Source organism: Gymnoscopelus microlampas (assembly GCF_963454915.1).
Source record: "Gymnoscopelus microlampas genome assembly, chromosome: 18".
In the NCBI taxonomy this organism is placed as follows: Eukaryota; Metazoa; Chordata; class Actinopteri; order Myctophiformes; family Myctophidae; genus Gymnoscopelus; species Gymnoscopelus microlampas.
Window position 1 is genome coordinate 12,382,904 of NC_139955.1, and position 26,714 is coordinate 12,409,617.

At 41.9% G+C, this 26,714-nt stretch overlaps 2 protein-coding genes across 2 annotated transcripts in view; one reads left to right on the top strand and one right to left on the bottom strand.

The window, feature by feature from the left end:
- Positions 1 to 12,317, bottom strand: part of sh3bgrl (SH3 domain binding glutamate-rich protein like) — a 23,804-nt gene extending 11,487 nt beyond the window's left edge. The window contains exon 1 of the mRNA XM_084042162.1: positions 12,023 to 12,317. Coding sequence (XP_083898288.1) covers positions 12,023 to 12,067 — 45 coding nt within the window. The 5' untranslated portion in view covers positions 12,068 to 12,317. The remainder of the gene's footprint in view (positions 1 to 12,022) is intronic.
- A 2,661-nt stretch (positions 12,318 to 14,978) lies between these two features.
- Positions 14,979 to 18,893, top strand: LOC311065621 (uncharacterized protein). Its single transcript, XM_084086061.1, has 6 exons — positions 14,979 to 15,134; positions 16,143 to 16,169; positions 16,347 to 16,376; positions 17,414 to 17,461; positions 17,557 to 17,676; positions 17,901 to 18,893. Exons 1-6 carry the CDS (start codon positions 15,120 to 15,122, stop codon positions 17,946 to 17,948), a joined length of 288 nt encoding a protein of 95 aa, XP_083942187.1. The 5' UTR covers positions 14,979 to 15,119; the 3' UTR covers positions 17,949 to 18,893.
- Positions 18,894 to 26,714: the final 7,821 nt, after the last annotated feature.

A 26,714-nucleotide genomic window follows, 5' to 3' on the forward strand; every position in this document is an offset into this window, starting at 1 on the left:
GACCGATCCAATCGATCCATGAAAACGAGGTCAAGAGTACTGAATTAGCTGGTATTGATTGATACACTGAACATGTAACATTGTAACACAGGCTCACATCAATACCACACTGATTCCATCAATCATGGATATTCAGGGTTGGGGGTCAATTCACTCCATGTTACCTTAATGCACAACGTCTATTGAAGCTGCAGTTAGTACTAGAGTCATAATAATACTAATAACAGAGCCCTCAATTACATTAGTTTCTTCATGAGTTGATCATAAGATTTATTGAACAGGCTGTATTTTACATTAAATTATTGTGCAGAATAAGCAAGGAAGCAGAGGCTGATTTTGTCACTCTAAAATTGTTTTAACAAGACATGGACTTGCTTGAATGTGATCACTTTTGTATTTTTATTTAATGCTGTTTTGCCCTTTTGATATAGCTTTTTTTCTCCTTTCATTAAAAATAAATTAGTTTGTTTTTCGTTTATTTAACACATAATTATATTTAATAGTAGTAGTAGGCTAATAGTTGTAGTATTTTATAGAGCCACATGGTTTGATTAGCTTACGGCTTATTTGGTGTCTACTACAGCAGACATTATGTGGGGCTAGCACCAGCAGTAACAAAAACACATATGGTCTTTACATCAGTTATATTACATCAACAGCTACAGCCTTAACACCAGTCTGTGTGCTGCAACAGGTCAGTGAATAACATGATGTCTGTCACGAACTTGGGTGCCTTTAAGCATTAAGTCACTCAAGTTCAAGAGATATTGTAACCTAACCACTTCATTACTTAGTTGACCCAGTCCCCCAGGGCTCTACACTTGGTCCGCTTTCTTCTCGTCAGCGAAAATAGCAGATCTACCAGCTCACAAAGCGTCGCAACGTGACGCGTTGTGAGCTTGTAGATTGGCTATTTTCCCCCGAATGTTCGCCCCCAGAATATGGATGCTAGGGTTCATGTTAAAGTTTAAGGTTGCAAACATCATTGTGTCTGAGTAACGTGTATGCCATTCCCAAGCCAATCATCCTCAAAACCCGCCTCCAATTGCTGTGATTGGCTGAACGCACAGAGGTATCGTGGAAAGAGCGCTCATTTTGGTTCAGGTGATAACCTAACCCGTCCACCATGGCTTATACCAACTCGGATGACGCGCTCGTCGAGGCCATTGGCTCACCTGTCATCTTGCTCTGGCACCTTGAGTGTTCGCGCTTGAGTGTTCCTATCGGCATGCAAAATGCATTTGTTGTAAAACCTTGCATGATGTTGCGTGAACCAAACCGAGCTCTCCCCAAAGAAATTGGCTTGGGAACGGTGAGGCAAACTGATAGCTATAGGTGGTAATTGCTGCATGTCACTCCCCTGTTCTTACTCCGCATTTATCAAATAAATCATTAAAAATGCCCAAAAATATATCTTTAAAAAAAGAAAAAGGAAAGAAAAGGAAAAATAATTTGGCTTGGGGATGGGAGGCATACACATGTCTGCGGACCAGTCGAATGTCATTTCTGCTCCTTATTTCTCCCATGTACATATTTTCTCTCTGGTCGCTTCCCTGTATATTTCCAAACATGTGAGATGTATTTTAGTTTCCGTATGGGGGAGGGGAGGCATGATCTAACTCTACCCACAGAATCAGCTGTAACTCTAGAAGCATCTCCCGGGAGTCATAATGACACAATTTCTTCAGGTGATACGAGCACATTGGTTCAAGCTACTATGCTGGGACTGGGATTACAGCACGTTAGCTCTCACATTAACACTTTGCTGGTGTAACCCTCTGCAAGGTTTAGAGACGTAAAGAGAGGCCTTATATGTTTTTAAACATTAGGCATATTTATAACTAATTTGCACAGGAGTACACAAACACAAGGTACAGCCTTTTGAACTGATAATCACGTAAGCCCCTATATACTCTATTGCACGACAAATAGAGAAAATAGCCAATTTACAAACTCACAACATGTTGAATGGCGTTGTGAGGTTGTAGATCTGCTATTTTAGTTTTTGAAATACATTTGCAAAACTTGGAAGAATATAAAAATACAAAGTCACATCCTACGCCTACGGCCTGGGGCGGCACTTGTCAGCAGGGAGTGTTGGGCAAACAACTCACATACATGTGTGTGTGTGTGTGTGTGTGTGTGTGTGTGTGTGTGTGTGTGTGTGTGTGTGTGTGTGTGTGTGTGTGTGTGTGTGTGTGTGTGTGTGTGTGTGTGTGTGTGTGTGTGTGTGTGTGTGTGTGTGGAGGAATGAATTGGCATTATGACTGAATTGGGTAGAAAAAGGGGCAAAAAGCCTTTAATTTGAATTAAATTCACAGGTTTGATCTGCACAGTGGCTGCTGTACAGATAAAACCTGTGACTGTCTGTGATGGTAGTGAATGCTATAGTGGCATGACACCTTATGATTCCCTCATCCCCTGTACAGTATGTCATTTTCATTGTCATTGCCCACACTGTGTGCTCAGCAAGCTACAATTGAATTGTTCTATTATTATTATATATTCTCTTCGATATTGCTTTGACAGTCTACTGGACACAACTCTTCAACTTAAAACAACAAAGCCTTTGTTGTTTTAAGTTGAAGAGTATTATGTCCAGTGGACTTACACTCTGAAAATGTGTTTTTTCAGATGTTTATTGCCCTTAGCCAAATGGGAAACTTATGAGTAAATGTTCTTGATCTGATACAACTTTTTTTTTTAAATAATAGGTATTCTAACAAAAAGCTAAAGTGTGCTCTCTAGCACCAAACAATGGTTCCACTGTGCTCTCGGTCAAAGAACTTCTTGTGGAACCGTCTGGAGCACCGCTGGGACAGTACCGCTGACTGGTTTGCCTGGTCATGTTTTTAATATCTCGCATTCCTTGGCCGGACTTCAACTCTCCCTCCCTCCCTCCCCCTGGAATCATTCCCTCCAGCCAGGGGGGGATGGGTGGGGGGGGGGGATGGGTGGGGGGGGGGGGGGGGGGGGGGCGTGAGGAAGTACTTTTTCAGAACTCCTCTTTTCATCTACTGTTGTGAGGTTGACCAGCGTATAGCTTACACACCAGAGTGATTAAATTAGCAAACAGACACAGCTGGACAGTGAAACCCGATCACACCATTTTTATAAGCCCTGATTCGACTAAAGCCCATGTTTGTGGAGCTGTGGCCGCTCAGGAGGTTATCAGCTACTATCATGCCAGTGGTGTAAAGTAACTAAGTACATTTACTCAAGTACTGTACTTAAGTTACAATGTTGAGGTATTTTTTACTTTACTGGAGTATTTCCAATGTTCAGTACTTTTACTTCTACTCCACTACATCTCAGAGGAAAATATTGTACTTTTACTCCACTGCAACTATATGAAAACTTTAGTTTGCCTACTAGTTACTTTGTAGATTTTGATTATTATTACAAAACACACTAACCACTTCAGCCCTATATATATTTTGTCCAGTTGAAAATAGCAGATCTACAAGCTCACAGTACGTCGCGATGCGATATGAGTTTGTAGATCGGTATCAACAGTTCAAAATGTATACAAAATATGTTTTATACATTTTGAACTTGTGAAATGGGACAGATGTGTGTGTTCTGCACAATGACTACTTTTACTTTTGGTACTTTAAGTACATTTTGATACCAATACTTTTGTACTTTTACTCAAGTACTTTTACTGAGTATTTCTACATTGCAGTATTAATACTTTTACTTAAGTAAAGAATGTAAAGAATGTACTTTTACCACCACTGCTAACTGAGACTAACTAGAAATGTAGAGAGCTGGAATAAAGCCTAATTTATACTCCATGGTAAATGGTGAATTTATATAGCACCTTTCTCCTTGTGCATTACAACACAGTGGGGTCCGGGGACCCCCAGAGGTCCTTGGGGGGGTACCGGGGGGTCCCCAGCAAAATGTGTTAATACAGCGTCACAATCATTTCAACCACTTTAATCATATTTTATACTTTGGGCTATTCAAAAATAGCAGATCTACAAGCTAATAGCGTGAGTGCCGCGCTAAGCGCTTGTAGATCTGCTATTTTTGAAAATTCGTGAAAAATGTGTACAAATCTTTCAATATGTATATTTTTGTTCAACTCAAATCTTTGCTTCTGGGGGTCCCTGGAACAAAATGTTTTGAGATGGGGGTCCGCGGCCAAATACATATAATTTGGGGGGCCCTTCACATGAAAAGGTTTAAGAACCACTGCTTTACAATATGCATTCACCAATTCACACACGCAGTCATATACCATTCGTGGAGGAAACCATGCAAGGCACCAACCTGCTCATCGAAAGCAGTTAGGGGTTCAGTGTCTTGCTCAAGGACACTTCGAAGGTGCCGGGAACCTTCTGATTCCACTGTCGCAAACATTGATTGCTCAGGATGGGACCATGTCGAGTCTCTACTCTATATATAAAGTGTCTTGAGACAACTTGTTGTGATTTGGCACTTGAATCCATTAAGACCTGAAGAAGCATCTGCGTCACTTTTTCATTTGAGCTAAAAAACACTATTTTACACTTTAGCTATTCAAAAATAGCAGATATACAAGCTCATAGCGCGGCACTGAGTGCCGCGCTACGAGCTTGTACTTCTGCTATTTTTGAAAAATCGAGAAAATGTGTGCAAATTAATATATTTATATTCTTTTAAAGCGAACATTTGTAACTCAAATCTTTTGCGTCTGGGGGTCCGCGGTCAAATAAATATCATTGAAAAAGTTTGAGCACCACTGATATAGAAACAGGTTTTTCAGAAAACTGCTGGGATTTAGAAGACATTTTGTAGAAATCGGCTTCAGGTCTTAATGGGTTAATAAAAATGGAATTGAATTGAATTGAAGACAGCTGCTCTACCTCTGCTGAGTCCCTTGAAAGCTTGCCTTGGAAATCTGTTTTCATCGACACTGACGTGCGAGATGGAGTGTAAATTAAGACATCTTCAGCTTGACTTTTTCCCCAAATAGATGTCATTGTAATTTATATATCTGAGTCACAGATATGTGTGGCAATCATCCACTATAACGTGTCTCTGGTGAGTTGGAGTCAGTGTAGAGAGAAGGGATTAGCCTGTCTCAGAGTGGATTAGATGTGATGAATTGACATGCTGTGTAAACAGCAGCACTTTTGTTTACTCGTCAGGGAGGTGGCACGCCTGCATAATTCTTATCTGACAGACAGATAAGAATTATGCAGAACTGTAATGTGTGTGTGTGCGTGCGTGTGTGTGTGCGTGCGTGCGTGCGTGCGTGCGTGCGTGTGTGTGCAGTGGTGTAAAGTAACTAAGTACATTTACTCAAGTACTGTACTTAAGTACACTTTTGAGGAATTTTAACTTTACTGAAGTATTTCCCATTTTCAATACTTTTACTTCTATCTCATTACATCTCAGAGGCAAATATTGTACTTTTACTTCACTACAATTATTTGGCAACTTTAGTTACTAGTTACTTTGCAGATTTAGATTATTATCACAAAACATGCATGAACCACCCCAGCCCTGTATTTCAGCCATTTGAAAATAGCCGATCTAAAAGCTCACAATGTGTCGCGATGCGACGCATTGTGAGCTTTTAGATCTGCTATTTTAAAAGATTTGTATACATGTTGAACTTGTGAAATGGGCCATTCTGCATAATAGAATAAGTACTTTTACTTTTGGTTCTTTAAGTATATTTTAATGCCAATACTTTTGTACTTTTACTGAAGTAAATTTTGATTACCTGACTTTTACTTGTAACAGAGTATTTCTACACTGCAGTATTGTGTGTGTGTGTGTGTGTGTGTGTGTGTGTGTGTGTGTGTGTGTGTGTGTGTGTGTGTGTGTGTGTGTGTGTGTGTGTGTGTGTGTGTGTGTGAGGACTGTGGAAGGTATAGGTGCAAACACATTAAGCACTTATGCTTCAGTTGACCAGGTGTCGCCCAGTGGTCTCTACTTGGCCCCTTCCTTTTTTTCCCGCCAATACCAAGTCTCTTCATCATAAATAGCAGATCTTTAACTGCAACACTGGCGAGCCTGCACACAGTTAAGAATTTCGCCCACCTTACCTGTGATGTGACGATAAGGATTGAGATAAGAGCTGCTATTTTCGGGCAAATGTTCAACTATTTTCGGCTAACGTTCTCCATGACATGTCCAGAATAGGGACACTATAGGGTTAAAGTGGTTCAAGCATGTGGATGCAGGGAAGTGCTCTATGGTTGACAGACAGTCACTCACTGCTACAGACAAATCAATGAGTAGTACTGCCCTGTTTTCACTCTACATTAACCCATTCAATCCGGCAACGTATCTGTGTCATTTTAGACTTCTTTGGCTATTCAAAAATAGCAGATCTACAAGCTCAGAGCTTGTAGATCTATAAAAATCTCTCTATATATACGTATATATATTTCAAGCGAACATTTTAAACAAAAGTCTTTGCTTCTGGGGGTCCCTGGAACCAAATATTTTAGATGGGGGTCCGCCGCCAAATACATGTCATTTTGGGTGGTCCTTGACATGTAAACGTTTGAGAACCACTGATATTATCGCAACATTGAACTGTTAGGATTTAGAAGACGGCCCCGAAGCAAAGATTTGAGTTAAAAATGTTCGCGTTCAAATATATATATACTGTATATATTCAAAGATTTAGACACATTTTCACAATTTTTCTTTTTTTTTGCAGATCTACAAGCTTGTAGCACGGCATGCACTATGAGCTTGTAGATCTGCTATTTTTTGAATACCCCAAAGTATAAAATAACAGTTATAGCTAAAAGAAAAACTAAAATGACACAGTATGTGTTCCCGGATTGAATGGGTTAGATATCTTCGCTGAAAATAGCCGATCGACAAGCTCACAACCCAGAATACGGATGCTGGGGTTTAAGTGGTTAAGTGGTCCGTCCTGTCTCATGAGGCTGCTGCTCAGCCTCTCTGCAAATGTCAGTTAGAGTAAGGTCAATAAAGTTTCTCAACTCTGTCCAACTGGATACTGGTCTCTGTTCGATCATGCTGACACTATGCAAAGTCCTCCTCTCCCCTGTATGCAGTGTTGCCAGATTCTGTGAGAGAAACAAGCAACCAGGTCTAGGAAAACCAGCCCAAAAGAAGCGACTATGTAGCCTGGTAAACCCTCCCTCTGGAAATCTCATTGCGTTGTGAGCTTGTAGATCGGCTATTTTCAAATAGTGAAATTAAAATAAGCAGATCTGGCAACGCTGCCTGTATGTGAACTGATGTCTGCAGAATACACTAAGCTAGCTTTCATCTAGTGCGGTGAATGCATTTATATTAGCGTCTTTATCAAAAAGTGCTTTACAACGTGCATTATTTTTCACCCATTCAAACGCATTGAGACAGCAAAGGGGGGAGGAAACCTTGCCAGGCACCAACCTTGAACCTGCTCACCGGGAGCAGTTGTGTGAGACATGAAACAGCTCAGCCAAGAAGCAATATATTGCACATATGGGCTTCAGACAGTACTACTTGTCAGCCAATAGGTGTCTTCAGCCAACACCAGCGTCTACATTTCTCAACCACCCTAGCAGATCTACAAGCTTGTTATTTTTGTTTAAATCCTGAGAATTTGTGCAAATCTTTGTATATATACTTATATATATTTTAAGCAAATATTTAAAAAAAAATCTTTGCTTCTGGGGGTCCCTGGAACAAAGTATTTTGAGATGGGGGTCTGCAGCCAAATACATATCATTTTGGGGGACCTTGACATGAAAAAGTTTGAGAACCACTGATATAGAAACATAGAATCGGCCTCAGGTCTTAAATAAAGGAACAGTAGCGATGGGAGACCACCTCCAACCACTGCAGATGTGCTAGTTATACTGTATAATCATACTCAGATTTGTTCAAATAATCTATTATTCATTATAAATAAGTTCCAGATTGCAGATTCAATAGCATTGCTCGGATGAGCTACTGTAAAACAACTAATTTGTTCTCCTTTGTAATGACCACCACAACTGTTTTTTTTTGTGTTCTCTATTGTTCTCATTACTCTACTGACTTTGATCTAGATTATCTATCTATGTATCTAGGATCCAAACATAGTTTATTATTTTTATCTTTATTATGAGTCTGTCTGCAGTGGACCCCAATCATAATGTTGGTGAATGTACAGTTTGGCAACAGCCCAGACGGAGAGGTACAAGCAAGGGGCTTGGAAGGCCTTATTTAACCCATTCAATCCGGGAACGCATCCGTGTCATTTTAGATTTCTTCGGCTATTCAAAAAATAGCAGATATACAAACTCTTACGCTTGTAAATCTGCTATTTTTTGGAAAAATCTTGAAAATTTGAGCAAATCTTTCAATATGTTTTTTAAAGCGAAAAGTTTTAACTAAAATCTTTGCTTCTGGGGATTCTACAAATGTCTTCTAAATCCTAATGTATGTTGCTATATATCAGTGGTGCTTACAACCAATGTCAAGGACCCCAAAAATTATACATATTCGGCCACGGACCCCCATGGGTTAAAAAAGGTAACAACACGGCCATGGCTAGAGTATGCAGTAAGGATATATAATGTATAATAAATAATTCTACTGATTCTAATCTTGTCTAAATGATATGCCTTATTGCATTCTTCTGATTGGAAACATGTGAGGAGAGTGTGGGCCGTTATGCATCAACAGGTCTGAGAGAGACTGTTCCTGACTTGAGACTGCATATTATGTGAAGGTCTGGAGGATTGCATCACCACCATTCCTCTCCTTTCTGGGTGGAACAAGAGGAATCTGCAGCTCAGGGTCTGTGGGGCAGCTGAGTGAGCACATAAGACTAGGCCTGCCACAATTATTACATAATCGTCTAGTCGCAATTATTTGAGATAATCGCAATTATTTTTGCTTCTTTGTTGAAAATGTACATTTTCAAAAAATTGTGGCAATAGCAGATCTACAAACTTTTTCTGTTTTTCATGTGTCTATGAGGTTGATAGAACTTCATTAAGCCCCCTGGTGGTGTTTTTATGGTGTTTTATGTCTTCTCTGACTATTTTGAGTTTCTTCCTGGAGGCTGAAACCTTGAGGGTCAAACGTGCCAATAGAAAAACAGCCCTTTAGTGACATAGTAGTAAGAATATACCCTTCCCTCATTATCATAACACAACAGGTGTGGGCATGAGGAGGAGGAGGGACTAGGACAGGTGGGTGGTGCTAAGGTGGTGGGAGGAGGTGCTAAGGTGAGAACCAGGTATGCTTAATGAACTGGAGGCGTGTCCACATAAAAACATAATTTCTGTACACTTTTTTGAAAAGAATCTTCCTCCTAGTATAACCATAATAACTGATGATTATGTTTTAGGGGGGGGGGTCACTGAAAATCACGGCACAATGTATTTGTATATTTAGGTCATTTGTCATATCTGCCCTGTTATTATTATTATTTTAATTTATTTTTGTATTCATATATTACCGTGTTCAACTACAGAAACACAATTAAATCGTTAATCGCAATTATTTGAGTGACAAGTAATCGTCATAATAATGGTAAAATGTCATAATCGTGACACCACCCACCTACATAAGACGACACACACATACACACGCACACACGCGCACACGCGCGCACACACACACACACACACACACACACACACACACACACACACACACACACACACACACACACACACACACACACACACACACACACACACACACAGGGGTGGGACGTGTGTATGTATGCCATTACCAACGTTTGTGCAGGATTTAACAACAAATGCAAGACTTTTAAAACCACTTGAACCCCAGCATCAATATTCTGAGGGAACATTAACCAAAACAAAGCAGATCTACAAGCTCACGTTGTGAGCCTTTTGGCGAAGAGATGTGTGTAGACAGAATAAAGTGGTCCAAGTACAGAGCCAGCTCAGGTCCAGTTGGTTTAAGTGGTTAAATCACTTGAAATCGAGGCAGGCGTGCCCCGACACCGAGGCCTTGAGGCTCGTGAGGCACCAGGCAAACGATTGCCCGCGCGAACGCCGGGCAGCCAAAGGCCTTGCGTGTCGAGGAGCGTGCAGTCCGACTTGGCAAGGTTATCATGTGAAGCAAAACAAGCACTCACTTCTCTGACCCTCCTCACATCTCAGCCAGTCATGCTTACACACGGCTGCGACATATCGCTATACCAACTTCACAACCACTTTAACACATTATTTTCACTATAATTCAATTCACTTGAAATTCCCACAATATAAAAGGTTCATGAGTGTCAATATTCCCACTAAATGAATTGAAAATAATGCATATTTTCATGTCAGGGTCGTGGCTCCAGAGGACAGAATAATTCCAAAGAGGGGTGAAAATCAATATAATAAAAAGTTTGAAAACCTCTGGACTACAGTATGCTTAATATATATACCAAATACACTCACTGGCCACTTTATTAGACACACCTCTCCAACTGCATGTTAACGCAAATGTCTAGTCTTCCAAATATGGTAACACAATGCCATTAGGCCTGTAGACATGGTCAAGAATGAGGAAGAAAGGTGATTTAAGTGGCTTTGAATGTGGCATGGTTGGTGATGCCAAACGGGCTGGTCTGAGTATTTCAGAAACTGGTGATCTACTGGGATTTTCACACACAACCATCTCTAGGGTTTACAGACAATGGTTTGAAAAAAGAATTTCAGAGAGCAGCAGTTCTGTGGGCAAAAATGCCTTGTTGATGCCAAAGGTCAGAGGAGAATGGCCAGACTGGTTAGAGCTGATAGAAAGGCAACAGTAACTCAAAATGAATAACCACTTGTTACAATATGCAGAAGAGCATCTATGAATGCACAACAGGTCGAACCTCTCGAGTTTGAGTGTATGTTTGATTATACAGTACATAGAGGGAGAGAGAGAGAGAGAGAGAGAGAGAGAGAGAGAGAGAGAGAAATAATTCACTGATCCATATCTGTTACTTCCCCTTATAGATAGGAATTCTGTGTTATTCAGAAGTCTGATTTCGGTAAATAAAGACAAAGTTGTTAAATTGTGTACGTCTAGAGAAAGCAGGACAGCTGGGAGACATATCAAATATCGATATTTGATCCATAAGCATATTTTAGGTCATATAACCAGGCTCTAGGCATAGGCTACATCTGATCTGACTTTCACCTACTCTCTCTGCTTCTTTCTCTCTCTCTCTCCCTCTCTCCAAAAAACATTTTAGGTCATATCATCAGGCTCCAGGCATGCATCTGACTTTCACCTACCCTCTCTCTCTCTCTCTCTCTCTCTCTCTCTCTCTCTCTCTCTCTCTCTCTGCCATTAGGACATATCACAGGCTCTACATCTGGCTTTCACCTACTCTCTCCTTCTCTCCCTCTTCTCTCTCTCTCTCATTCTCGCTGCACTTCCTTTGTCAACAGCTGTAAACATTGGTTGCCGTTTTTTCCACATTCAGCTGCATGTTCACTGCTGTCCACTCTGCCCTGGTGGTGATGGTGGATGATGGACATCTGGCTACAGGAGGAGAGGTTATATACACTTAGTTATCTCTCTCTCTCTCTGTCCTCCTGGCTGTTGTTACTGGGCGGGCTTGGGGTGAAAATGCCTAAACTGTCACACCAGGAAACTCACACAGAGACAGACCAAAGTGCGAAGAGAACAGAGAACACACATACACACGTTATACTGCCTTATTTAGAGTTCCTCCAGAGTAAACTGTCAACTAGCATGGACCACAGAACTGACTTCCTCTTTGCAACTGAGAGGAAGTCTATTTTTTTCTCCCTTTCACATTTTAAGAGCAAAGATGGGCAGAGAGAGAGAGAGAGAGAGAGAGAGGGGAGAGGGACCACCACTCCCTGTCTCCTAAGTGTTATAAAAGGCAGACCACCACCACACTAAGCTTTATGATGAGTCAGTGGACCATCTGATGCATGTGTCCATCACTCTGTGACATGGAAAACTTCATGTTCCTCGTAAGTAGCCTACTTTGCATTGCAATAGTAGGCTACTTTTACAATAAAATAAACATAAACATTACAATAAAATGTAGACATATACAAGATTCTGTGTTCCTTACCGAAGTGGAGCCAGAGGACGTTGCTATGTACACTTTGATCACCATGATGTTCGATCCCCGATGTTAACGCTGCTGCAGGTCCACTGGGCTGTAAGTAACAACAATGTAATAACAAGAACAATAATAATAATCACACTTCCCCGGCGAGTCGACTGGTGGAGGAAAACTTCCCTAAAACCCTGATCCCGTCTGGTGTGTCTCTGTATGGGCAGCGGAGCGTCTGTTCTGTTGAATCTGTTCCCAACACTGGATGAACGGACCTCGCATTCCTCATCCATCCCCCTCAACTCCTTCCCCGCCTCTCTCTCTCTCTCTCTCTCTCTCTCTCTATCTCGCTTTCTCTCTCTCACTGTGATATAGGCTATAAAAATGACATCATAAAATAATCAGACTCGAACTATGGGCAGCATAAATGAAAACCTTTGCAGAGCTTTAATACTACATGAATAGCCTTGAAACATGACTGTCACATCATGACAGTCATGGATTAACTTCTTTTCTTTTTTTGGCCCATACATCTACATTAACATTCAAATTTCAAATATAAAGTGCTTACCCCATGGCCGCGGATGTTACAATTATGTACGGACCCTTAGATGTACCCGTATCTTCCGTATTGTTCAATAAAAAGCATTTTAATCCGATTGATGGCCATTTTCTCCGTATTTTCTCATTTACTTTTAACGCAATCCTATCGGTTGGGAGGTGTATTGCGCTCTGATACTATGAGAAAATGGCTGGCAATCAGATTAAAATGCTTTTTATTAAATAATACGGAAGATACGGGTACTTCTAAGGACCCATACATAATTGAAACATCCGTGGCCATGAGGTAAGCACTTTATATTTGAAATTTGAACGTATATGTAGATGTACGGGCTATAAATAGAAAAAGTGCAAACACCATGTTTAAGTTCATCCATGACGGTCATGACAGATAACCGTCTTGTGATCCATGGCTATGGCAGGAGAAAATAAAACCATTGCAGAGCTTACTACATGTTACAGCTAGCCTATACTGTAGATATATTGTCTACATTGTAACCTATAGTATGTATGCATGGATGAGTTCATTAACTTGCTCATCTGCATTATGTACAGTTTTACAGTTTGTAGAATGATTGTGGCTGGAGAACAGAGGGGAAGAAGACCCTGCTGTGATTTTCAATAGTCAAGAGCTGGCTCTTTGTGCCCCTCTGCTGCCAGGAGGAGAAGCGAGGTTGGGCTCATTATTAAGTCCAGTCTCTACATTCAGTAGTACGAGGGTGTCGCTTGCCAAAAAAACAACAACTGATACACAAGCTAAAAAGCTGTAGACCAAGCGATGTTGTCAGCTTGTATTTTATTTTATTATTGACAAAATGTCAACATTACAACATTACAATAACAGGACAAAATACAGTTACAATGCTGGAAATTTTAAAGAAAGAAAGAAAACATAATTATAGACTAGGCAATATATTCATCACAGATTCTTCTGGTTGTCATAGCTTTAGTGTTACAATGTTTTAAGGTTTCTAAGTATGACAAGGCTTTAAAAACAACAGCTTTGTAGATCTATTCTTTTCGGCCAAAGCGACCCCCCCCCCCCCCCCCCCCAATGGCAGCTATAATAATTCATTGGACGGCCTCTGTGGCCCCATACTGCCACCTACGGGGCGTCTGGCGCAGCGGCGTCACCCTCAGCCTTTTCTTCAAATGAATTTAGGGGAAAGCCGACTCGACTGACAAACAAAAAAACGTGTCGGCAGAGGAACCGGGCGCCATATTGGACTCACACAACAGCGAGTGAAAAATTGTCGTCATTTTTGGGGCTTTCGTCGTTCGGTTGTTTGTGCACGACATAAAGTCACTTGGTACAAAACTGTTAAAGCAAGGTCGGCTGCAAGACATTCACAGACCGAGTGGCTTGTAAATATTAAGGGGGACACACACATTTAGCGAAAAAACTGAGCTCATTTAGCATCTAAGGAGGCAATATGTCCTCGAAATAGTCAATACTTTAATCCTGTCTTTCTTTCTTTACGGGGTTTCCTCCTCTCGTCTCTCTGCGATTCAGCGCAAAAAAACCCGGCTCCACCAAATAAATGCCTAGATTTGTGCTCCAGTCGTGCGACGGTGTCGCGCGCCCGAAAGAAAAAAATGCCCGACCTGCAAGCTCACAGCGCGTGGCGGACAAGACGGGCTGTGAGCTTGCAGATCGGCTATTTTCCCCGGATCGGCTGTTTTCGGGTTAGAGTGGCTCTGGTCCATAGCGTTAGAAGGAGTTCTCCTTAACGCAATGTTACTTTCGAGCCGTTGCCCGCACACCCTCTGTAGCGCAGCGGCCGCAGCCTCTCGTCTGTGGTAAAAAATAAAAATACACTTTTGCTACTCACCAAAACAAAGACAGTTAAAGATGTTGAAAGCCGCGGAGCCCACCACCTCACGTCTAGAATACACTTTTTTGGCCAAAAAAAGAAAATATTTCACCGAATGAAAAAAAAATTGTTACTCCACTGCGCCCCCTACAGATCTTGTCAATAAATAAATCCCATTGACCAAATCTGTAGGGGGCGCAGTGGAGTAACTAAAACACCTTTCCTTCCGGTAACATATTTTATTTTCTGGCCAAAAGGTGTATTTTAGACGTGAGGTGGGGGGCTGCGAATGTTCCCACTAAGGAAAGTAGGCTTTCAACATCTTAAAACCGTCTTTGTTTCGGTGAGTAGCGAAAGCGTATTTTCAAATTTGACAAGAGACAAGAGCCTGCGCTACCGAGGGTATGCGGTCAACGGCTCGACAGTAACATGGCGTTAAGGAGAGCTCCTTTTAGAGGGGGAAAAAACACAAAAAAACTCCCAAGTGTTCTGCAGCAGGCTCCGAATGGCGCCACGCCATTGGCCCGGGGAGCCGTCAGTCGGGCGGTTTGGCCGCACCCCTCCCCCCATTCAACCAGTGTGGTGTCTGTGTTGCTGTGTGTTTACTACACTGACTGCCCCAGCACTAAGACACCCGTCTTCACATGCACTGAAAAACCCCCGCGTTCACACAAGAAAATAACACCTTTTTTACTTTGTGTTTAAGTACGAGACAAAACCCCTCCAACAGATCCAACATGCCCAAGAGAAAGGTACGTAATTCTTCTGACGAAGCGACAAAAATATACTTTAGATCGGAATCTGAATCGACCATGAATGCAATGCAAAAAATGATTATGAAGAAGACATCCCTCCTGTTCCGAGGCATTACTTAATTATAACCTGAATTATGAACCATCTCCGTCGCTGGGGATTTTTGCCTAATATTCTAGATATAATCTACATTTTTTTGTGTGTTTAAAATGGATATTTTCACGATCGTGTGCGCCTTATAAATCGTGTTTTCCTCCTTGCGAGCCGCTGTCCTTTGGGGGAGTCAGAAGTCTCGGTCTCCATGCAGTTAAAGCACAAGCAGCAGCCATGCTTTGCAGCTCTCTGTCTACCGTTACCTTTTCCTCGACCGACTTGCCGAGAGCAAACGCTCGACTTATCGCACCTCGGGCCCCTAAAACCACCCGAAAGTGTCACCAGAAAATGCACTAGTGCCTCTACTTTGCATTTTGACGTTAAAAGTGGACATTCGCCGTCGCATTTCGATAAAATTATATATTTTCTTTCTTTGTTCGTAGTCCCGAATGGCTGCGATGGCGTCCCGCTGCCGCTTGGAGGAGCCCTAGAGTCTCCCGGTTGGTTGGTCCCTCCCCCTTATAATAAAGCTCCCGCGCCAGCTTTCAAATCTGAGCTCCATGAATTGAATGAGAGAAAGAACAGAGGGGGGGAAAGAGAAGTGCGGGGCCCGGGGCCTCAGTGTAGGGGTCCATGGCTTCTTGGGGTTAACATCTCAAAGTCTATTACTGAAATTATGCAATAGTCCACTATTGCATGCCTCTACACATTTAAAACCACGCCTATTGAAAATAAATTAGAGTTTTCGCGTGAAAAGAGAAAGTTTTCTTCACTGCCTCACAGCCACTCATAAAACACAGCCAGACCGTTTGGCAAGAGTTTGCTGTTGTTATAACGGACAGGGAAAGCATTAATGATGCATCATTTTCTTGAATTTTGTCTAAATTTGTTACATTTGTGTTTTTTATCAACAGGGAGGAGATGGTGAGGCCAAGGAGGAGGTAGGAGACCACCGTGCCACACTACACCCAATACATCTGCTATAATCAACTTAAAACAAATATGAATTAGATTTTCCAGTGATTTGAGATAATGACTCACATTTGCATGTGCAGTGCTCAGTGTGTAGGTTGTGTGTAAATCAAAGCCCCAAATGAAGTTTCTTTTTTCTTTTTCAGCCCCAGAGGAGATCAGCTCGGTTATCCTCGGTAAGAACCACATTTCAAGGCCACAAAGCTCATTTCTACTTATTTACATGATTAATTACAATCAATAACCACATATTGACCGGTAAAAAGGCTTTAAAGTAAAGTAAAAGACTTATTATTCATTAGTAAAGCATTAATCAGCTTTTTGATACATTAAAACAAGTGCAGAACTAGTTTTTGCCATTTTTTACAAACATTTGTATGGTAATACGTAATTTGCACTAATCAAAATGTATAAAACATCTTAGTTTCACATATTAGACCCTAAATTTGATTTCTATTACTTTAAAACTCAAATAATAGCTCTAGGATATGCCAAATAATAGAACAATAATGTTACAGGAGCATACAATATATTTTAAAACAAAAAAATGCACCGTAACACAATAAAAATCAGTTTTACATTAAATAAGAGCAACTAAGACCTGCTGGACCGGTCATTAATAAATACACAATTATAGCAATCTTATATATTCATATTTAATACCAGAATGGTGGCAAAATGAAGAGATTCAGAATTCCCACTTGTAAGGAGCTAAGATCATTAATCACTAAGATAAGTCAACAGACATTATTGTAACCCTGAAGCTGTCTGTGATTCTTTCACCACTTCTTTCAGAATCAGATTTATTTTTATTCCCAAAATATGTTTCCCCCCTATTAAGAATTTGACTTGAGGTGAGGTCAGTGCATTCCAGTGTACAATATTATACATATTTACACATTAATCTATCAGCAGTATGAACAGATAAAATAAGATAAAAGACACTAGAACCAATAAAATGAATATATAGGGAAATGTGTTATTAGATATATAGACATTGTTGCACTTGTTTCGTAAAAAAAAGGATACCAATATAATAAATATATTGGAAAATGAGTTATTAGATATATAGACATTATTGCACTTTATATTGCTGCGTATATATATATAGACGCAAAATAACGGATACAACTACAAACTATGTAGGCTATGAAAGGTTATATGAATGGATGAATAAAAAAATGCTGAAAATCTCAACTTGCGTTCTTCACAGAAACCCCAGGCACCCAAGGCGGAACCAAAGGTTAAGAAGACAGCAAAGGTAAGACAGTGTTACACAGCAGGTCCCGGGTTCCAGTCCTGTGTGGAGCACTGGAACACCCCTCTGACAGACCCCTCTGTGGCCTTTCCTTGCAGAAAGAGAAGGTAGTGAACGACAAGAAAGAAGACAAGAAAACCAAGAAGGCGAAGGAGATCGCAGAGGCAGAGGCCAACGAGGAGAACCACTCTGAGAACGGAGAGGCCAAGACCAATGAGGTGAATGCAGCACACACACTGGCGAACTCTGAGAGCATAAAACGGCGCACAGATATACGCTATAACATTTATATATAATCTATAGGTACATGTACACTGATTTTCTAACTTTGGTACAATATACGTTCAGTACAGAAATGAGTTTGATGACAAATTGGACTGGTTGAACACCGGAGTCGCTTCGGTTTCTTTCGTGACCTTGTTCTCTCCTCTTCATCCCGCAGGAGGAGGCAGCTCCAGAAGAGGCGAAAGAGGAGGCCAAGTCTGAGTAGCAACACTGCCGAACCTTCGTCTTCCTCCTCTTCCTCTCCACCCCCCCCCTTGACCCCCCCAGCCAGCCAGCCCCCACTCCCCCAGCCCCCCCAAGTCTCTCACATGGTTTCCCTCCAAGGCGTATTGTTAACAGAGGAATATTTTTATCAATGATTTTATAAGTATCCGTACAGATTTTTAGCACAAAAAAGCAAAAGCTGAAATATGGAGCGCCTTGCAGATTTGCAGTGGTCATATCAAGTGTCTGCAAGCAAGATGAACACACTAAAATCTTTTTTAAATGGCATTTCATGATTGTTGAAGGCTTGTTTGGTGTAGAAAGTGCGTCCCTGCCGGATTGGCTATGTTGTGAGTTGTGTATTCCTGTGTTTTCTCTCCCCCCCTCCCCCCCTTTAACACCCCTATATCCTCCGCCGATTAGACCCCCCCCCCTCCCTGTTCCCCCCTGCCCGTCCCCCACCCTGCTCTTGCTACGGCTCGACCTTTTATTCACGTTTTATTAACGGTTCTACCATGCTATATGGGTGATTCTTCTAGACCTCTAAATGTGCAGTGAGTTCCCTGCTTCTGTCTCATGTTCCTGTTTTTATCATTGAATCGTGTTTTAAAAAGAGTAGGAAGAAAAAAACAGAAAAGGAAAAAAAAAAGCGTGTTGAAAAAAAAAAGAGTGTTGTCCATAAGAAAGAGGAAGACGAACATGTGAAACATTCCGGGAACAGTGACGACAACCCTCTGACCTGTCTCCTAGACGACCCTGCGTGTGACATAGCTCCCGTTTTCCATCCGTTGCTGTCGCCGTCAGCTTTTCTAAAACACACTTTTTTTTTCTTTTAAAGAAACGGTGAATTTGGATCCTTCTTCTCTGACAAATGCAGGTGTCTGCTCCCACTCTTATGTTCTATAATTCTCTTAATAAAAATAAGTCCTGGGAATTTTCCTCGAAAGTGCCGTCTCAAGTAGTTTTTCTTTATAATGTGTTAGGCCAGATGTTGACTTAGTTTTCCTCTTACGAACTTGTGTGAAGTTACTGTGTGAAGTTTTCGACAGAACGCGTCTAAACACAACGCGTCTTGACATCAGGTTAGACCAACCTAACACTTATGAAGTCTTTATGCTTCACCAAGAACAAAGGGCCTTCCAGTGTTCAGCTTTAGCACGTATGTAATAATCACCCTGTGAGTAGTTAAACACAACTAGTTAAAACATGTTAAACATCACCATTGACTTTGAATTTCTTCAGAGGGGAGGACGGGTTCAGTGTAAATAGCTGTTCTGTCATCCCTGATTCAACTAGATCCATCTAAAATGGGATTTTAGAGTTGACCCATCTAATATTCCCTTTGAGATATTTGCTACCAAGATACAGACACATCCTGTCTAGGGAGTCCCATTGATCCTCCAAACATCTTGCTTTCTGAGTCTAAATGAGCTGTTTGTAAACATTCATCTTGGGGTAAATGGCAGTTTGAACGCAGTCATCTTTGTCTGATCTTTGTCGCTGTCACGCACACACGTTTTATATTGATAAGTGGCGAGGAGGTAGTGTCTCGTTCAAGGGCGCCATCTACTCAGACAGACACTGTTGATGTAGTCGTGGGGTCGAATCTAGAGCTTTTCCTGCTCTTAAACCAGTGGTGGACGAAGCACTAAATCCCAGTACTGTCAATGTATACTGTAGATACTTCTGGTCAAATACTACTCGACTAGAAGTGAAAGGTGCTCAGTCAAATAACATATCTACAAGCTCACACACGTTGCATCGCGATGCGTTGTGAGCTTGTTGATCGGCTATTTTCACTATATTTGAAACGGGGCTTAAGTGGTTAATTCATAAAGTACTTTTTCCCTTCCTAGAAATGTAGTGGGGTCAATATTCAGTACAATATTTGTCTTCCAAATGTAGTGGAGTTATATGGTATAGAGGAGGTATAAAAAACAGTAAAGTACAGATACTTTTTGTTTTGTTTTATTTAAGTGCAGTAAATGTACTTACAATGTACATTACCACTCCCAGGCCTCCAGTGGGGCTCAAAATCTTGAGTGTTAGTTTAACTTAAAGGGTACATTTCTACTCTCTCTTAGAGTTAAACTAACACTCAGGATGTTGCTGTTTGAGTCAATTGAGTCATGTTTCCATTACAGAACAAGAGAGGGGAGAGTACGTGGGCGTTACCTCAGACTGTGTGTCTGAAGTCATGGCCTGTGATGGCGTGGCCTCTCTTCGAGGGCCCTGGGCCTGTTAGGGGACTCAGCAATGTCCGGAAACGGTCTGAAATAGGACTCATTTCTTGTCAGAATCCCTGCACACGTAACTAAGGCGCACCCTCCCACACACGCACACACGCACGCACGCACGCACGCACGCACACGCACGCACGCACGCACGCACGCACGCACGCACGCACGCACGCACGCACGCACGCACACACACACACACACACACACACACACACACACACACACACACACACACAGACTATGCAGGAAATGAAGTGTGAGGGACATGACCCATATTTTACACAGCAGACTCACAGAGTGACAGGGAGGTGACATAATGTTCAGACATATCACCACCAGTCAGAGGTTCTGTGCAGTGATACACAGCTGGTATATAGGCGACACTGGTGTATGAGCCCATTGGTGCATAATGAATGTGATGTGTGTAGTAGTAGGTAGACAAGTGTGCATGTATGTATCAATGTGCGTTAGGGCCTACTTACTGTAAAGTGCAACTGTATACATAATAAAAAAAGCACCCTTTGAATAGGCCATTACTCCCATGAGCTTTGTATTTGTGCACTATAGCCTCCAGCAGCAGTGTGTGTGTGTGTGTGTGTGTGTGTGTGTGTGTGTGTGTGTGTGTGTGTGTGTGTGTGTGTGTGTGTGTGTGTGTGTGCGTGCGTGTGCGTGTGTGGACCACATATTGAAGATACATACAACACTGAGCCGTGTTGATGACTGCAATAGCTGGAAAACCAGGAAGCATTTTATTTATTTATATAAAGGCCTATATTTATTTAATATTTATTGCACTATGGTGTAAATGATCTGCACTCCTAAATGTAAAATAGTCTGAAAACAAGATGACGTGTGTTTGTTGGTTAAGATATTGATAAGTTCATTTTAATATTCGTTTTGAACTTTTCTGCACGGTTCATCCCCAGAACCTGACCTGCATTGTCATGGCCGAGGAGCCACGGGCTCCATTTTGTTGATGTTGTCTTGCGTGTGGGGGGGGGCACGTCAATACTCTGTAACGCCACTAGATGGCGCCATCGTCTTACATTTGCTGCTGCTGCGGCCAGCCGACTGTTCTTTGTTCCTGTCCTCTGAGACAGTTTGTTCACCTCTCACTATCTCTCACATCTTTTCAGTGGTGGAAAAAGTACTCACATTCTTTACTTAAGTAAAAGTATCGATACTGCAATGTAGAAATACTCTGTTACAAGTAAAAGTCCGGAATGAAAAAATGTACTTGAGTTAAAGTGCAAAAGTATTGGTATCAAAATTGTACCTAAGGTAGCCTACCAAAAGTAGAAAGTACTGTAGCCTACTCATTATGCCGAATGTCCCATTTCACAAGTTTTCAAACGTATAACATGCATAAATATCTTTTGAAAATTGCAGCTGTACACTCACAATAGTCGTGATGCAAAGCATTGTGAGCTGTAGATCGGCTATTTAAATGGCCGAAATGTATAGGCCAGAAGTGGTTAATGTATGTTTTGTAATAATAATCAAAATCTACAAAGTAATAGTAACTAAAGTTTTCTAATAATTGTAGTGGAGTAAAAGTACAATATTTGCCTCTGAGATGTAATGCAGTAGAAGTAAAAGTACTGAACATTGGAAATACTCCAGTAAAGTAAAAAAAATACCTCAAAATTGTACTTAAGTACAGTCCTTGAGTAAATGTACTTTACACCACTGCTCTCCTCCAAATCCCTCATGTTCTCTGCTCCCATCTCCATTAATCCTGTGTCAACACTGCCTACTAGTCAAAATGTTTATTATGATGATATTTTTCTTCTTTAAAAAAAAGAAAGAAAGAGGTTATTTAACCAGACAGGCTGTCGCTGTTTGTGTGTAGCTACAATATTGATGCTAGTGAACTTGAAGTGATGTGAGGACATCATTGATGATCAGAGTCTAAGTTGATCATCTCTGACAGGGTGGTCTTCTATCTCTTTTATGAAGCCACTTTCTTTCATGTCTCCATTTCTTCTGTTTGTTCGCCTCCATCGATCCGTCCATTCGTCCTTTGCCTCTCTGTCTGAACTGCTTTGATACGGTTTCCTCCTCCTCCCATGGCTCTCCTCTCAGACATCAAACAGCACATTACTCTAATCTTATGGTAAATGTTCCTCCGTCTAGTAGTTGTTTAGCCTGTCTGGACATTTGCCTTGTCTGACAGACAGACAGACAGACAGACAGACAGACAGACAGACAGACAGACAGACAGATAGACAGACAGACTCTGTCTGCCCCACTGTCTTTCTGCTTAATTGTCTGCTATTCTGTCTGAAGGGCCCTTAACTAGGTTAGCCTGCTTTAAGCCTTATAACGAAAATAGTCGATCCACAAGCTCACGATGTGTAGTGATGCTTATCTCCGCTGTGCGGAAAAGCCTGGTGACGCGATGCATTGTGTGCTTGTAGATCAGCTATTTTTGTTATTTTTGAAAAGAAAGAATGAAAGAACATGGAATATATGACATGCCCAAAATAGGGTCACATAAACCGTTAAAACCTCGTTTTTATATCTAGCGTGACTAATCATGGTAGAGACAAGAATCAGAACTGCACCAGTGCACAAAGCCTGCATGGCCAGGCTTCACCCTGATCTTTAGAAACGTTCTGATGTCTGTTTTTCTGTTTTGGATACAAAATACATGTCATCCCACGCATCAACTCCCCCCCAACAACTGTCCTCATAACTCTGGTCATGTGGGGTCATTCGACGATAATGTAGGAAATTATTTTGGTGCCATTAATCCAATGCACAGAAGAGATAAAGTGCATATCAGTTGAATGAGATGGAAATGATCTCTCTCTCTCACTCTCTCTCACACACACACACACACACACACACACACACACACACACACACACACACACACACACACACACACACACACACACACACACACACACACACACACACACACGCTCAGAGAGAGGGGCAACAAAACACACAATGAATACATCTGTATTTCAAAAATACATTTGAAGAAAAATGCATATACTTAAAGCATGGTTCTGAATCAATCAATTGTGCTGAAACCGTGCCCAGATTTGGAGTCATACGTCACAGATACTGTACCTCAAAGACTATGACTGATCAGCATGTGACAGCCTGGCCACATGAATGTCAGATAACCACATGAGAGCCATGCCATAGACACTGTCTTGTTTCATTATTTCTAACATTTCAGGCCATTTCTTTGCTTAAATGATGCCCATCTGACACTCGTTGAATTGCCATGACGACAGCAGTGTGCACCTGACATGACCTCAGATAGGTTTGATTACAGCAGATGTCAGGAGGCTGCCTGCAGGTCTGCTCTTTGTCCTCAACTCTCCTGTTTATCAGCTCGACTACGCTCTGTGGGGGGTGGGGTTGGAGAGGAGGAGAAAGTGATGGGAGGTGGAGAGGAGAGAAGGGGAGGGGAGGGGAGGAGAGAGGAGAGGGGAGGGATGAATGGAAGGATGAATGGAGGGATGAATGGAGGGAGGAGGTGGAGCTATAATTGTAGATGGGATCTATTCTCTCCATCACACAGACGAGGGATGGAAATGAGTGGGTGTTTGTGACGTCAATCAGTGTAGACAAATACACACGCACGCACGCACGCACGCACGCACGCACGCACACACACACACACACACACACACACACACGCGCGCACACACACACACACACACACACACACACACACATACACACATTATCCTCTACCAGCTCCCTGCTGATACACGCTCCACTGCCAACAGCAGCGCGACTTTGGATCACATAAACACTTTTCATAACCCTCTCCTACTGTCTTCCACTTTCTTTCTTTTTCTCTCACACAGCACACGCACGCACTTGACATGCTGCAGTGCGTTCTCTGGTTGACCTGACCGTCCATGTCAACCATTAATTTCATCCATGTATGCGCAAACAGACCAGAGAGGAACATCCAGAAAAAAATAAAATAAAATCCAAGGTCATGATGACCATGTCTTCCTGAACAGGGCTTAGTGTTGTGATGTGACTAATACCTAGGAGACAAACAGAGACTGGCCAGCAGTGAGACAGACAGACAGACAGGCAGACAGACAGACAAACAGACATTTCTCTATTTATGAAACATAATCTTTCACAATGGTATGAATCAGATTTTGAATTGTGCTGCGATGAATAGAAATGATAGTGCACCCATTTAAGCCTTGGCTGTGCCGCCTAGAAATAGCACAGTCCTGATAAAGATGTCCATGCAATGATCATGACAAATGAACAGGACAAAGTACTCAACCAACCTGAGAACTAAACAAGTATAGAGTGTATTATAGATGCTCAAATATTGCTCAATTACAAGAAAAGGCTGCTCAGTCAAATTTGTAGATGAGTTAAAGAACTGGACTACTTGCTTTAAGAAATAAAAGTATTCAAAAGTACAAATTACCCCGCAAAAAAAACATTGCTTCATAATGTAGCCTACTTTTTGTACAACCATACAATATTTGTCTTTGAAATGTAGAGGAAGTATCCAAAAACACAAAGTACTCAAATAAAGTACAGATATTCAAAAATGTACTCAAGTACAGTACTCAATTAAATAAGTAAACTTTGTTACAGTCCACCACTGCAAATGAACGTCAATTAAGAGTGGATGTTCTGAAGCAGCACTGGCCCAGGTTCTCCCATTGCCTCCGTGATTAGGGCACCCTGAAATAGGTGTAGTGAAGGGAAGGAAATGACTGGTTCTTGTAAGGCAGTGTTCGCCTTGGTGTGTCCACACTGACACAAAACACTTGGATGCAGCTTTTAGTTTTAACTTGTACTTAGGATATGCAGCAGCACAGTGGCATAGTCACATGACGGTTAGTAGGTGTGTGTGGTCTAAAGAAAAGCTATAGCTAAGCTGTCGCGCCCAGTACATCTACGTAGGTGGTGCGCCTGGCTTTGCCCAATTGGCTCCCACAGTGTCAGTTTGCTTGCCTCTAGTTGCGGGTGCCTGACGCAGTGCACTGCCAGCCTCATCCTTCTCTCTCTGACGTTGTCTGTGACCCGTGGTAGGTCCCCCTAGAGGACCACGTTTCTGATGTGGTCCGTCCATATGACACCTAGTGCCATTCATAGCATTCTTGTGTACACTCCATCCAGGGCCATTTCCTGTTGTGCTGTGAGGGTCCATGTCTCAGCCCCATACAGCAGTATTGACTCCACTGTAGCTACGAACAGCCGCCTCTTGAGGTCTTCTCCCATGTCTGATTTCCACACTCTCCTCATCCCATGCAGGGCATTCCAGGCAAGCGCTCTCCGTACCTTCAGGTCCCGTTCCGTTGAAGCAGTCCAGGCCTCGAGATATTAGAAATCCTTGACTGCCTCGAGCACCGTCCCGTCGGCAGTGGCAATGGTTTTGTCCTCTGTTATAACTGTCAATGCTTTTGTTTTCTTGGCATTGAGCTTGAGGCCGATCTTCCTGCACTCTGTTTCTACTGCCAAGTTCCCTTCCTTTCTCTGCTGTATCCGAGATTAGGGCAATGTCATCAGCGTAGTCGAGGTCAGTAATCATGATACTCGCCTCGACTTCCTCGGGACCAGTATGAACTCCAGTGCCTCCTCTCTGTCGCTGATTGCGAGTCTCAGGGCATGGTCCATCGCTTTAATGAACAGGAAGGGGGCCAGAGTGTCACCCTTTAGGACACTCGCTAGGATCTTAAAGTCTTTGGTGTCTCTGTCGTGGGTTTGAACCTTGACTCGAGTCTGGCTGTACCTTATCTCTATCATCTGAACCATCTTCTCAGGAACTCCATAGGCCCGGAGAATGTTCATCAGTTTCCCCCGGTGGATTGTGTCAAAAGCCTACCATACGATAATGAAAATAATACATTCATCACACAAAGGAAATATCTGCATTAGCATGGTTCCTATAACTAAGCTAAGTGCAAGCTATAAGGTAAGTACTAATCTCTCAAGAACAGATTCTGCCCTGCGGTGGAATCTGTCGGAGGGGTTCGTCATAACGTGTGCGCATTGGCTACAAGTGGGCGTGCCTTCAGATCAGGAAGCGGGCCGCGCTTTACCCAATCAAATGTAGATATATGTATATAGATATATATATATTCTTGCTGTTTTATTTTTATTTTCTTTGTGTAATGATATTCGAACTGTGATACCACTATATATGTCTATGAATTGAATACCAAGGCCCTCATTGGAAACAAGTCCACAAGGACTTTTATGAACGGACCTGTTAGACAAAGTATGTTAAATGTAAATGTGATGTTTTACATTTTTTGCCTAATAAAATATTCAATCAATCAATCAAACAATAGCGTCCTCGGAGCAGACAAAACCACGGAAAGATATTCACATTTTAACTTACTCTTTCATCATAGAAACAAGTGGGCTTATAACCAAAACCACCCATGTTCTCTGGGAGAAGTGGTGTTAGTGTTCCGTGTAGAAATATTGTTAGTGGGAATGAAAACGTAGTCGCACCAACCGGAAGTGATGCGCTGAAGGCAGACATGAAACCGGAGTTTCCCTGCGCACTG